This window comes from Macaca mulatta, chromosome 13 (genome assembly GCF_049350105.2).
Source record: "Macaca mulatta isolate MMU2019108-1 chromosome 13, T2T-MMU8v2.0, whole genome shotgun sequence".
Taxonomy (NCBI): Eukaryota; Metazoa; Chordata; class Mammalia; order Primates; family Cercopithecidae; genus Macaca; species Macaca mulatta.
Window position 1 is genome coordinate 9,137,712 of NC_133418.1, and position 14,112 is coordinate 9,151,823.

At 47.3% G+C, this 14,112-nt stretch overlaps 1 protein-coding gene and 1 long non-coding RNA gene across 6 annotated transcripts in view; one reads left to right on the forward strand and one right to left on the reverse strand.

Annotated features, from left to right (window-relative positions):
* The window catches only part of NPAS2 (neuronal PAS domain protein 2), a 175,853-nt gene extending 167,256 nt beyond the window's left edge, over positions 1 to 8,597 (forward strand). For 4 of the 5 annotated variants that reach the window (XM_028832241.2, XM_077958874.1, XM_077958875.1 and 1 more), the window contains 4 exons: positions 314 to 504; positions 833 to 925; positions 5,132 to 5,312; positions 7,178 to 8,597. In XM_028832241.2, coding sequence (XP_028688074.2) covers positions 314 to 504; positions 833 to 925; positions 5,132 to 5,312; positions 7,178 to 7,360 — 648 coding nt within the window. In that variant the 3' untranslated portion in view covers positions 7,361 to 8,597. The remainder of the gene's footprint in view (positions 1 to 313; positions 505 to 832; positions 926 to 5,131; positions 5,313 to 7,177) is intronic. The other variant, XM_028832242.2, reaches the window with a different exon arrangement.
* On the reverse strand, positions 3,986 to 14,060 carry LOC106993089 (uncharacterized). Its single transcript, XR_013402603.1, has 2 exons — positions 12,917 to 14,060; positions 3,986 to 7,787 (listed from the first exon to the last, which is right to left on the reverse strand). It is a non-coding gene; the product is annotated as an uncharacterized LOC106993089 (long non-coding RNA).
* Between the last annotated feature and the right edge of the window lie 52 nt (positions 14,061 to 14,112).

The following is a 14,112-nucleotide window of genomic DNA, read 5'->3' on the forward strand; positions in this document are numbered from 1 at the left end:
TAGGCCTGGTGAGCTCCAGAAACAGCCAGGAGGACCACATGTCTGCAGTAGAATTTGAAGCAGAAAGTAGATCAGTTCGAGGCACATTTGCTACTTGCCTGCCTGGAGTCCGGCATTGTCCTAGGCCCAAGGGATTCAAATACAGTCCAACGGGGAAGACAGTCACAAGATCAAAGCAATTCAGTAGCTGGGAGGTTCTGATGTAGAGGAAAGGCAAGGGTAGGTAGAAGGAGGAGACACTGGGAGGTCTCCTGGAGAGATGGCCCCAGGGTTGCGTCCAAGTCTTACCTTTCTCATTGAAATGATGCTCCAGGGTCCAAAGCCAATGAGAAGCTCACAGCTAATGCAGAGCAGCGGCCGCTCTGGGAACAGCCTAGTGTCCCCGTTCAGCAGCACCACAGCTGTGCTCCCGCCAAGTCTGAATCTGACCACACCTGCTTCCACCTCCCAGGATGCCAGCCAGTGCCAGCCCAGCCCAGACTTCAGCCATGATCGGCAGCTCAGGTACGAGACTGCCCTTGTTTGAAGGATAACCCAGCCATCATTTTACCCCATTCATTTCAGCTTTCTGCTTTAGACGGAGGCAGAGTTCAGACAGATTCTAAAGTGTCCACAGTTGATCTCAGCTAAGGAAGCAGAGGACAGGGCTTGGGGTCCTGAGGTCCAGGGGAAGTTACTCACTGCGTCCATCATCCTCTGAGAATGAAGCCAGGGGAGTGGGGATTAGGGTCAACCATAAAGGGTCCAGGCAGGCTGAGCAAGTGCTGCCACGACCAGTGGGTCTGTGGTTCAGGTGCTGATCAGTTTCCTATTTCCCCACCTCTGCTTAAAGGCTGTTGCTGAGCCAGCCCATCCAGCCCATGATGCCCGGGTCCTGTGACGCAAGGCAGCCCTCGGAGGTCAGCAGGACGGGACGGCAAGTCAAGTACGTGGACCCTGGCGGGAGGCAGGAGGCAAGCGCTGGCGGAATGGTTCCAGGCTGGCCAGCCTCACCCGCCTGGGCCAGCAGCACTCACATGAGCCTTGCACTAAAGGCAGGGTCTGAGTGTGCCCACAGCTGTAAAGGGGACACTGCCCCTCAGCTTTTCTTCTACCGTGTCCCATTTAAGCAGGAAAAAACTCCGTGCTCCATGCTTAGAGCAGCACTGAATGAAACAATTCACACCCTGCCGTTTGCCATCATCTTCCGACTTCCTTACAGGTCTGAAGCCCTCACCCCTGGAGACATCCCTGGAGGGTGTAGCGCCATCCCCCTTCCCAAGGACCCTCCCCCGGGCTCCAGCTGACATCGCCATCCCCCTTCCCAAGGACCCTCCCCCAGGCTCCAGCTGACATTCCGCAGGCACACTTGGTGCTCTGTGCTTCTGGCACTGTCCTTGGGCCCTTCCCTCCCAGACGAGCAGCCCCGGCTCTCCCTTCTCCACCCTCCTCTCCACTAGCACTCACAGGACCAGAGCAGCTTTACTCAGCTACTTAATTCCTGGGGACAACGGTTACTGGAGACACGGGGAGAATAGTTTAAAAGTTGCTGGAAAACAGTTTCTGGCCCTTGGGAATGAGGCCGAAATAGAGCTATCACACAGACATCCGCTTCATATTAACACTGGCTGACTTCGTGTCCAGAGCTCACCAGGACGGTGCTAGCCGATCAGGCCTGGGATGCCCTCATGTAGAGGGCTCGCAGGCACCCCCAGGCCCCTCTCCCTGGAAGTCCTTCTTCTGTGCCCTCCTTCAGCCAGCACTGAGAGGAACGGCAGATGGTTCCTGCCTTTCTGAGGGTCAGGGTCTGTATGTTCATTATTTCATTTCATCCCGACAAAATCCCTAGGGTGTAGGCACATGCTTGTTTTTTGTTTTTGTTTTTTTTAAACCAGTGAAGAGGCTGGGCTTTCAAGGGGTTAGATTACATTCTCGAAGGCCACACAGTGCAGATGGTGGGGCTGGAGGCCAGCTAACTCCAGGCCACAGGCCCCTTTGGCTCCCTGAATCTTCAAAGTCCACCTTGTTGGCCCTGTCTGGGATCTCCCCACACCTCAGGATAACTTTCTAGGCAGCCTCTGCCCCTGAGACTTTCTGACCCTCCCTTTGGTCACAGGACGGTAAGGAGGGACCTGCAGGTGGTGGGGAGCTGTCTGTAAAGTTCCGTTCATGTCTATCATTAGGCGGGGGCAAGTGGGCTGGTTTTGCTTTCGGATTTTACCGGTTCTTCCTAAATGATCTAAATAAGTGGAAATAGGCTGGGCGCAGTGGCTCATGCCTGTAATCCCAGCACTTTGGGAGGCCAAGGTGGGCGGATCACCTGAGGTCAGAAGTTCAAGACCAGTCTGGCCAACATGGTGAAACCCCATCTCTACTATAAATACAAAAATTAGCCAGGCATGATGGCACGTGCCTGTAATCCCAGCTACTCAGGAGGCTGAGGCAGGAGAATCACTTGAACCAGGGAGGTGGAGGTTGCAGTGAGCCGAGATTGTGCCACTGCACTCTAGCCTGGGCAACAGAGCGAGACTGTCTCAAAAAAAAAAAAGAAGGAAAATGGAAGCAAAAATTCTTGTTACATCACTTTCCAGAGATGCTTAAAACACCCTGAACTAGGCAAGTATGGAAAGTTTTTCCTTTGGGAACTCTAACTGCCATTTTTGGTCAAATCGATAATGTATACCCTCCCCATCTCCCTGACTGTCTCTTCCAGACATGACCTAACGGTCCACCCTCCAGGGCGTGTCAGGATCTGCCTCCCACACACACAGCTGCCTCCTCAGGGGAAGTCTGGAACCCCCACTGCCTGTCACAGATGACCCCAGGCAGCGAAATCACACCTCCAAAAACATCACGCAAAGCAGACTTCTCTCCAGTCTCTTTAGACATTTGCTCCTGTCCGTAACCCCAGATTGTTCCTAAGTGGCCTTTCTCTGCTCCTTGTTAGTGGACCATTATCATCACCATCTCTTTCTTTTTTAAAAGATGTTTTGTTTTGTTTTTTGAGATGGAGTCTTGCTCTGTCATCCAGGCTGGAGTGCAGTGGTGCGATCTTGGCTCACTGCAACCTCCGCCTCCCAGGTTCAAGCAATTCTCCTGCCTCAGCCTCCCAAGAAGCTGGGATTACAGGCATGTGCCACCATGCCTGGCTAATTTTTGTATTTTTAGTAGAGACGGGGTTTCACCATGTTGGCCAAGCTGGTCTTGAACTCCTGACGTCAAGTGATCCATCTGCCTTGGCCTCCCAAAGTGCTGGGACTACAGGCATGAGCCACCACACCTGGCCTAAGAATGTTTTATTGTGGCAAAATATACATAATTTTACTATTTTAACCATTTTTAAGTGTGTAGTTCCATGGCATTAAGTACATTCACACAGTTGTGTGACCATCACCACCATCCAGCTCCAGAACTTTGTCACCTTTTCAAACTGAAATCCTGTACCCATTAGACACCCACCCCCAATACCCCTTCCCCCTAGCCCCTGGCAGCCACCATCCTACTTTCTGTCCCTAAGAATTTGACAACTCCAGAGCCCTCATATAAGAGGAATCACACAACATTTGTCATTTTGTGACAGGCTTATTTCACTCTGCATAATGTCTTCAAGGTTCATTTACGTTGTAGCATGTGTGAGAATTTCCTTCCTTTCCAAGGCTGAATAATATTCCACTGTATGGACAAACCACTTTTTTAATCCATTCATCTCTCAGTGGACCCTTGGATTGTTTCTACCTTTTGGTTATTGTGAATAATGGTTTATAATAATTGTTTATTATATAGTGGTTTATTCACAATAAACCAAAATATGATTATACACATCCATGGATGTACAATTATCTTTTTCAGGTTCCTGCTTTTACTTCTTTTGGGTATATACCCAGAAGTGGAATTGCAGGATCATATGGTAGAATGGTCATTGTGTGTGTTTAATTTTTTTGAAGAATTACCATACATTCATATTAGTCCATTCTCACACTGCTATAAAGACATGCATGAGCCTGAGTAATGTATAAAGAAAAGAGGTTTAATTCGTTCACCATTGTGCAGGCTGTACAGGCTTCTGCTTCTGGGAAGCCTCAGGAAACTTACAATCGTGGCAGAAGGTGAAGAGGAAGCAAGCACAACTTCACATGACCGGGAGGAGAGAGAGAAAGAGGGGGAGGGGCTACGCACTTTTAAACAAACAGATCTAGGGAGAACTCTGTCACAAGAACAGCAAGGGGGAAGTCCCCACCCACGATCAATCACCTCCCATCAGGCCACACCTCCAACACTAGGGATTACAATTCAACATGAGATTTGGGTGGGGACACAGAGCCAACATTTAACACAGTGGCTGCAGCATTTGACAATTCCCAGTAACAGAGCACTAAAGTTCCAATGTCTCTGCATCCTCAGCAACACCTGTTACTTCCTGGTTTTTTGATAATCACCATTGTAATGAGTGTGAAGGGACATTTCATTTTGGTTTTGATCTGCTTTGCCCTAATGGCTAGTGATGCTGAGCATGTTTTCATGTGTGTGTTGGCCATTTCTAGCTTCTCTTTGGAGAAATGTCAGCCCCATGCCCGTTTTTTGATTGGGTTGTTTGGGTTTCTTGTTGTGCAGTTGTAGGCATTCTTTATATATTGTGGTATCCGTCTCTTATTAGATATGTGATATGCAAATGTCTTCCCCCACCCCGTGGGCTGCCTCTTCCCTCTGTTGATAGTGTTGATAGTGTCTTTTGATGCAAAAAAGTTTCTTTTTTTTTTCTTTAAGATGGAGTCTCACTCTGTTGCCCAGGCTGGAGTGCTGTGGCATGATCTCTGCTCACCACAACCTCCACCTCCCGGGTTCAAGCTATTCTCTTGCCTCAGCCTCCCAAGTAGCTGGGACTACAGACACCCACCACACCTGGCTAATTTTTGTATTTTTAGTAGAGACGGTGTTTCACCATATTGGTCAGGCTGGTCTTGATCTCCTGACCTTGTGATCTTCCCGCCTCAGCCTCCCAAAGTGCTGGGATTACAGACATGAACCACTGTGCCTGGCCAAAAGTTTCTATGAAGTCCAACTTACTTGTTTTTTTCTTTGTTGCTCATGCTTTGGGTGTCATATCAATACTGCTTTCTTAAAGGACCTGTTTTCTCCTTCCCACGTGAAACAGGTACGCACAGAGCCAGACCGTCTTTCCAAATCCAGATGCACACCCTGTCAACAGCAGCAGCACCCCGATGCCCGTCCTGCTGATGGGGCAGGCAGTGCTCCACCCCAGCTTCCCCGCCTCCCAACCGTCACCCCTGCAGCCTGCACAGGCCCGGCAGCAGCCACCACAGCACTACCTGCAGGTGGGTGCCAAAGCCCAGGGGGCCCCCGTGCAGGCCTGGGAGCCGGGCCACACTCCGTACCCCGAGTCTCAAAGATATTTTATTCCCTTGCTTTCAAGGTTGTTCTATCCCTAGTATAGAAGTAAGCCCCAGAAAGATTCTCATTTGATTGTTTTTCATGCTTAAAGGTTATGAAGTCTATATCTATGGAGTATGTGAAATTACGAGTCGGCTATTATGCCTTATGTGATTATGTGCTGAAAAGGTTCCTTTTTAAAAAAGTAGTTTTTACTCAAGGATTTGCATCTAGACATGTTCATAGTTTTTAGAGCAGAAGTCAAAAAACATTGATGACTATGTTGGACTTTTCAGTGTGTTTATAAAGTCCTATATAAACATAAAGTTAAATCACATTTAGTTAAAGATCCACTAACCTGCCTTAGTAAATACAGTGATGTGTGAAATTGGGCTTGCCAGGAAAATTTGGAGCTCATTTACATGTGGTCACTACTTAGAAGGCAAAAATCACTTCAGGCAAGTGCCAAGTATGCCAAAAGCAGGGAGGGTGAGAGCCACTGGTTGGGAGGTTCACTTGGGAGCCACACGTCTGCGTCTGCCAAGCTCCAGAAGGGCCTGGCCTTCCCTTGCCCATGTGCAGGGTGCCCCTTTTCACCCAGCCCTTCTGTGTCCTAGGGGGCTTCCTCCCTGGCCTGCAGCTCCACCTGCACCTGCAAAGCCATGGAGAATGAGCAGAGGCTGAGTCCTCTTGAGTACTGTAGATAGCGATGAAGATAGCTGTCCTTGAAGTTCTAGAATGTAGTTTAATTCCAATGCTGCTAAGCCATCTGTGCTGTAATTTTCGGATCTCCCTGACCCCACGCATAGTGGGAGTCAGCTCAGACTTTGGCTTTGCAGATCTTGTCAGTTCTCGAGACCCAGAAGTGATTTTGGATGGGAAATGAGCAACAGACAAGTTTGCACGCACCTGTTGCATACAAGATGCAGGCTATGAATACAGAGAGCTCTTCGGCCCACTCACTGCCCTTAGGGGCCTCGGGGTGGGGTGCAGAAGGTGGGTTAGCACAGAGTGCAGTCAGGCTCGGATTTGGGAAGAGTGGGAGTGCTGTGGTGGGGAAGCCTTCATGGAGGAAGGGACTTGAGAAGAGGGAGGGCTCAGAAGGCATCCACTGCCGAGTCTGATGTCCAGGAAATGCCTGAAGTGTGGGAGAGGGTGAAGATAAAGGGACAGTGTTCCAGCCAGACAGCCTGAGCAAAAGTTCAGGGCAGCTGTGCCTGGGCAGCTTTGAGAGCAGGGGGGTGCTGGGTTACTTGCAGGAGGAGATTTCATGGAAGGGAATAGTGGGTGGTAAGATTGAAGTTTCCAAAGTCAGGCTTTGGCCAGTCGAAGCTTCTAAACTTCCAATCAAGATGCTCCTAGTAGGTGCTGGTGAAGCTGGAGGTAGCTACGGTATCAGGGACCAGCAGTGAAAATTGTGCAAATTGTATGTGTGTTTGGATTCTGCCCTGTCAACTATCTGCATGTGGCCTCAGGCTCCATCATCCAGAAACATTCTGGCTATAATGCAGATCATGTGCACGTGTTTATGAAACCCTTCCCCACAGCCACAGGCCTAGGCTGATTGGGCCAGAAGGTGCCCCCGCTATTGGCGGAGAAGTTAGCTTCAGAATTCACCCTAAGGTTCCTTTCGTCCCCATCCCCACCACACCCCCAGGTCTTGCCAAAGCCACCTCTCCCCACATGACCCCCCAAGAAAGACAGCCCTATAGTCTAACTCAATCTGCAGCATGCCCCACACTGCCCTGTAAGACAGCTGAGGGGCAGACATCAGAACCACCTCTGAAGCCCTTTGTTCTTTTTCTTCTAGGTACAGGCACCAACCTCTTTGCACAGTGAGCAGCAGGACTCACTACTTCTCTCCACCTACTCACAACAGCCAGGGACCCTGGGCTACCCCCAACCACCCCCAGCACAGCCCCAGCCCCTACGTCCTCCCCGAAGGGTCAGCAGTCTGTCTGAGTCATCAGGCCTCCAGCAGCCGCCCCGATAGTGCCCCGGCACTGAAGTCGGGACACAATCAGCTTTAACCAATGGATGAGGGGGGTGGCCACAGGAGATGGGGAGAGGAGTCTGAACTAAACCCCTGGCTTTTGTGCACACTGCATATGTTTCAGAACTCCTGGATGGTAACCATCTCTGGAGCGCAGTGCTTGCTGCAGTGGAAATGATCAGGAATACTGACCGTGTTTCTCTTGCCTCCGAGGTTCTTGGGCACACTCTATAGCCATACTGGACAGGAACCAGGTGCCCCGTGTAGGCATCGTTGGTCGGTTTACCTTCAGAGATGGCGCATCTCGCTGCATCCCCCAAGAGTGCACTGGTTGCTCTAGCCACCTGCGGCCCGCCCATCTGCGCTAGCTGGCCTTCACTCTCTTGATCATCTTTCCTTTGTATTGGAGAAGGACTGGGTCAGAGATCTGTTGGAGAGAGAGAATAAAGAGATTATTTTTCATTATTTTTAAATGGTTGTTTTTGTTTTAATTTGCACAGCTGCACAGAGGAAATAACTTAGGCACTTTCTGTTTTTTTAAAAAATAATAAGGTCTCGTGGCTTCGTTCAGAGACCACAGTAACAACAACAGCCCACCAATCAGAGACGCTGGTTGTTATTAACCAAGCTACAGATTCACACTTTCTGGCCTAAACCCTAATGGGATGAGGCTTTTCACCCCATGCCATGCTGGTGGTGATTTTTTAGCCCCTAAATAAAACACTGGACTGTTTCCTGTTTACTTCATTGATTGCAACTACAAAGGTGGACTCAAAGCAAAGCACAATCATGCCAGCCAACATTCCAGAATTCTGCTGAGAACTCCAAGCCTGTGAGGGGAGAGGTTTCACAAGCCAGACAGGCCTGGGGGACTGCAGTCCCCAAGGAGACCCCGCCATGTGCTGGCCCTTTGAGTGAGAATGCTGCATCTTTCTACATATCTTCATGAGAATACTGAGAATTGGATTTTCCTTTTCAAAATGCACTTTGCTTTTTTTGTATGTTTTGTTGAGATGTTTCTAAAGAAAAGATTTTATGTAATTATAAGATGAAGCGTAGTGAATTGTACAGTCGTTGTAATAATGACCTATTTCTATATAAAATAAAATTGTATGGCTTATGTGTAAATTATTTTGTATCTGAGATACCAGTTCCTTTCCCAAATATAAAAGTATAAAAGTTTTCTTGTGTTTTTCTGTGAGTGAAAATTTTGTAATAAATTAACAAATTTGTACAATTTCCTCTGTCCCTTGTTATACATCCCTGCCTACATCTTTTCACCAGTAATTCTTTTTTTCTAATTTCAAGATGTTTCAAGGATAATCAAAGATACGGAAAAGATGAAAGCAAGCAATCAGTAAGTCAGGCAGAGGCGTTCAGCTTTTTGAGCTGCAGTATTTGCATCGGCCTGTCAGGTTCTGATCTTTGTATTAAAGTTTGTGCCAGAAAAACAATGGTTTACTGTAGAAGTGACAGCAAAACAAAACAGAAAAAAAGTTTCTGGAAACATCTCAATCTTTTCTTTTTTCTTTTAGACAGAGTCTCTCTCTCTTTCCCAGGCTGGAGTGCAGTGGCACAATCTCAGCTCAATGTAACCTCTGCCTCCTGGTTCAAGTGATTCTCCTGCCTCAGCCCCCCGAGTAACTGGGATTACAGGCACCCACCACCATACCCCGCTAATTTTTGTGTTTTTAGTGGAGATGGGGTTTCGCCATATTGGCCAGGCTGGTCTCGAACTTCAGACCTCAAGTGATCAGCCCACCTCGGCCGACCAAAATGCTGGGATTACAGGCGTGAGCCACCATGCCCCGCCAACATCTTAATCTTGACACAGGTAAAATCCATGGAGGCGACCAAGACATTCTCCACCAAAGCTCTCATTTATAGCCCATCATTAAACTCACTCAGCCGGAATTGCATGGGGTTTCGCCACCAACATTTAGATATCAGTGATGTGGGCAGCATATGTGTGTCTCAATATAAGATGTGTACACATATGCCATGTTGAGGGTGGGAGCATAGCCGCAGCATCTAGAAGATTTCTGCCAACTACAGACAGCCAACCCATCATGAGGCTTCATGGGGCTGAAGGAGGGTACCCTGGTGTACTGTGGTTGAGAACCACTGCAATGGCAATGCCCTTTCCAAAAGCATTGGCCCAAGAGAGCAAAGTTCTTTCCCTGGTGCATTGCTATGGCTCTCTGCTCCTACTCCTCCCGTGTAGAATGCGGATGGCTCTTCCCAGTTCTATGACTAGGATCGGTTTTGGATGGCAGAGATGGTGCCGTATAAGTACATCCAAAAAGTTTTATTATGCATACAATTGTTCTAATCCTGAGAAAAAGGTAAGTGAAAATATTTTGCGCACACTAGAACACTTACTCTTTAAAAGAACCAGAAATGAACCCGCTTCTTAAAAATGCTGTGTGAAACTTTATTCACTATTTTTACATGTTTTATAAATGCAAAGGTTTCTAGATCTGATTTGTCTGTAAAAGAATTTGTATTTTAATTTGCTGTCAGCATATTTTTAAGCAGAACAATATTTTTAATGGACAGCATATTTATCGTCCTAGGATTTTCTAGCTGGAAGTCATTTAAAAAGGGCAGAGTGTGCCTTGCTACTAATTTGATTTAGCTTTGCTTAAATCTTACACGTGTTCAGAATTTGGATAAACTCAGAAAACTCTTATTGTGTAATATTTCTTTAAACCCACATTCATCATGGGAATTTTAATCCCTAAACTTTTGATTCATTAAAGTTTGCTCATTAAAAGGCTATTTTGCAACCCTGTCCTATTTCCAGAAAGACCATGACCTATTTGGAAAACTATAAAGTCTTGGCTCATGTGAAATGACTGAAATGTGAACTGGGAGTACACTGTTTATGATCTTTTCAACTAAGTTAAAATGTCTCTTCTGTGTCTAATTCAACTAAAACTCATTACATTAATTTTAAAATGTTGTTTGTGCATGCAACATGGGGAACTAGCCAGCTGTTCTAAGCCATGACATTCCACACTCTTGTCTAAATTATCTGGTAACATTTGTTTTGGTACAAGACTGCTTTGGTTTCCCTCTTCACTTTGTGTAGGCACAGCCTGAAGGTCTCCAAGTCTGCCATTGTTGTCCCAGAGAAATAACTAATTTGCATCCTCTAGGGACACCTGTTAGCAGCTTTTTGGGCAGACATGCATGAATTTCATACTATGCATACAAACAGCTTTATTTTTCTGGAGAAAAAAGCTCATTGGACACACAAAAAAGAAAACAACTCTTGTAGAATTTTTGCCTAACCACACTTAGGCACATCTATGATATTGACTCATTTTAAAATTACAATTACCTTTTTTATATGTCATGTTTTATTTTAAGCATGAAGACAGGAACTCATGGCCTTTTATGAACTCAACTTTTCTAATTGACCATTGTTATTTATTTCATGCTCAAATTGGTACAACCCGGCCAGTGAGAGCCGGCTCCTATGTTTGGCTCTTTTCTCTTTGTAGCATTGCCCGTCAGAAATCAGACTCCAGATTTCCTTCTGGGAACAATACAGTCAAGGCCCATACTGATTGATTTTTTTATTTTTCCTATCTCAAAGCATGGAGACAACTACCTCCAAGGAGTCCTGATTCCTTTTAGTTAAAAAAAAAAAAAAAAAAAAAAGAGAGAGATTAAAATCTAGACGCCTAGAGTAAGACTAAGAGCTGGTATTGGGTCAAGTGCTGCCTCTGTTGCTATTACTGGGTCATCCTGTTGTGATGGAGCTGAAAACATTTCCAGTCATGAAATCACATTGATTTCTGCAATGTAATATATATTATACTGTAGTCTACTTTTCTAATGTGATTTTGTTCAGCATTTTCACCTAAACTGACATTCCATATGAAGTCAGTTATGAACTGTTGATTTTAATTTCAAATACCTCCTGTGCCATTCCTCTCCTCTCTGTCATATTAGTTGCTGCCTCATTTGGGCCTCATTTAAGCTGGGTCACAGAAACAGCCTCCACACTGACCTCCCAGGCCTGGGCTACCCACACTACCTCTTTAGCACCTCTTCACCACCACGCCTCTTTCCTTTTAAAAATCTTTCGGCGGCGCTTCTTGGAAAGTTCCACTGGACCTTTCTGGAGCTCAGTCCAGCATGAAACTGCCAAGGAGGATGCCTCTAGCCCCTTAGATTTGTCGCCCCTAAAGCTGGTGGACGGGAATGCAACCTGTCTACTTTCTTGCTGCCCCCACAGGGAAGCATTCAGATCTTGTTTCATTTTAAGGATTCTCTGCTAATCAGTAAAAGTAAAAACATGTGAGTGATTAGCCCAGCTAACAAACACCAGAGAGTTATAAAGTTCTTATTATGTGGTTCTGGTCTCTTTGAGGCCCAGCAGTCACTGACCTGGTCCCTGGGGCTTAGGAGGGAAAGAGAAGCTGGAAGCGTCTGCAGAACTCTAGGCAGGCAAATGATTTTCAGTCCTCAAACCTAACAGTCCTTCTTATACCTCTGTTCAACCTTTATGTGAGGCAGGAGAGTTGACATCTTAGAGGGACGTTTTGTAGATTCCCACTGGAGGGGTCTATTTATTTCAACAAGAGGTAGGATCTACTCACATTTTATCAGTTATACGGAAACTTGAGTCAGCTGGCACTAGACTTCTGATTTATTACAGTAACACTTTTATTACCTCTAACGGATGGTACCCTAGAAAGCTGTCCCTTAATCCCTCTCTAGGTGCTGGGATAGAAGGGGCAAGATCCCATCTTCAGAGAGTGATTGCAGGGAGCCAGGATCAGAACAATGATCTGAAAAGGGCCCTGAGGTATGAAAGGCCTGAGGCAGGCTTTAGGGTGCCTGAGCAAGACGAAGAGGAGGCGGAAAGGAGATGAGAGCAAGCACCATTCAGTTGAAACAAATTGTGCTAGCCCCTTTTCTTCCTTGTTAACAGAACCCCACTTCCGTGCATTAAAAGCAATGTGTCTAGCCTGTAATCCTAGCACTTTGGGAGGCCGAGGCGGGCGGATCACAAGGTCAGGAGATCGAGACCATCCTGGCTAACATGGTGAAAACCTGTCTCCACTAAAAATACAAAAAATTAGCCAGGAGTGGTGGCAGGTGCCTTGTAGTCCCAGCTACTTGGGAGGCTGAGGCAGAAGAATGGTGTGAACCCAGCAGGCGGAGCTTGCAGTGAGCCAAGATCACGCCACAGCACTCTAGCCTGGGTGACAGAGAGAGACTCCATCTCAAAACACACACACACAGAGAAAACAAAAAAAAAACAAAACAAAAGCAATGTGTCTAGCCCAGCCCAAAAAATACACAACTCATCATTAGGCCAAAGTAATGATGACAATCCCATTTGCTTTTGGCGGGTATGTGCTCTCCCAGCCTAACTGAAATGGAGTCCCTGGTTCTAGCCAATGACAGACAGAAGGCTACAGGAGGTTTCTGGAAAGGCCTTTGGAGTCTGATAAGAGGCATAGGGGGAGGCTTGCTTGTCCAACACCATCTCTTGCCTTTGAGGACTGCTGGGAAACCTACAAGTGCAACATCTACCTTGATACAGGATGCAAAGATTCCTCATGAGATCAGAGTCCCTGTTCCAGCCCAGAAATTGCCTGCCTCCAGTCTTGTCTGTGAGGTCCTGAAACATGTCCACTGCTGAAAACTCTGTTAGTAGGTTAGGGGTGACTTGGTCCGGGCATTTTCCCGTTCACCAAAGTGCCAGGCATTAAGTGGACCCTTTCAGCTTGGGACATCAAGCTCTTTCGTCCTGAGAAATTTCCCTTAAATTCAAGGTACCATCATCATGAAGTTTCACAGCTTTAAAGAGAAGATCCTAAAATCTTTCAGAGAGAAAAAAATAACGCATCACTTCTCAACCACACCGAAAAATGGAAGACAATGAAACCTGCCTTCAAAATGCTGGGGAGAAATTCTTTTCAATTTAGAATTCCATATAAGCCAGAATTTAAATTTGAGGGTTGAATAAATTCTCAGATATCTGAGGGCTCAGAAACTTTTTAGCTTGTGTACTCATCTTACGAAACCACTAAAAATGGTGCGCTCCTGTGAAAGAAGGGAGTTCGTCAAGAAAAAGGAAGACATGGGTCCACAGATCCAACTGACTGTCTCCGAATCTCTAGGCTGGTGACACGCAGTTCCCCGTTCTCTGGGGACCTCCTCAGATCTCCCTGTCGTGTCATCTCACATCTGTCATTTCTCGGGTCATATCCAACCCACTCGGTCACCCATGCACCCGGACGACGCGACAGGCCTGTGGCTCCACCGCCCTTGACAGCAACGACTGGCAATCCCGTGCCGGCCCTGCTCGACGCAAGCACCTCCAACGCCGGGCTGCGTCTTAGTGACTCTGGGACCGCCAGCCAGGTACCTCGCTCGACTCAGGCTCAGTCAGTGTTGGTCGGATGCATGAATGAATGCGGAAAACAAACGAAAGTCTCTCTCCCTGGCCCTGCTCCCATACATCTGTAGGCCTGGGTTTTGGTTTTATCCGAAGACTTAGACACGAGACGCAAGTTCCTCCGCGGAGCCAGACGGACTCCGTCAGACAGAAGCTGGACTCGAGCTCGCGGCCCAAAGGCGCGGCCCCGCCCCGACGCCCTTTCGCTGTCCCCACTTCTGCGCGCGCCGCTGACGTCACAGCCTCGTCTCTCCCCTTCCCTAGCCACACCCCCTTGCCTGGCGACCCGGAAGTTGTACTTGCAACTGCGGCTTTGCTTCTCCCACAA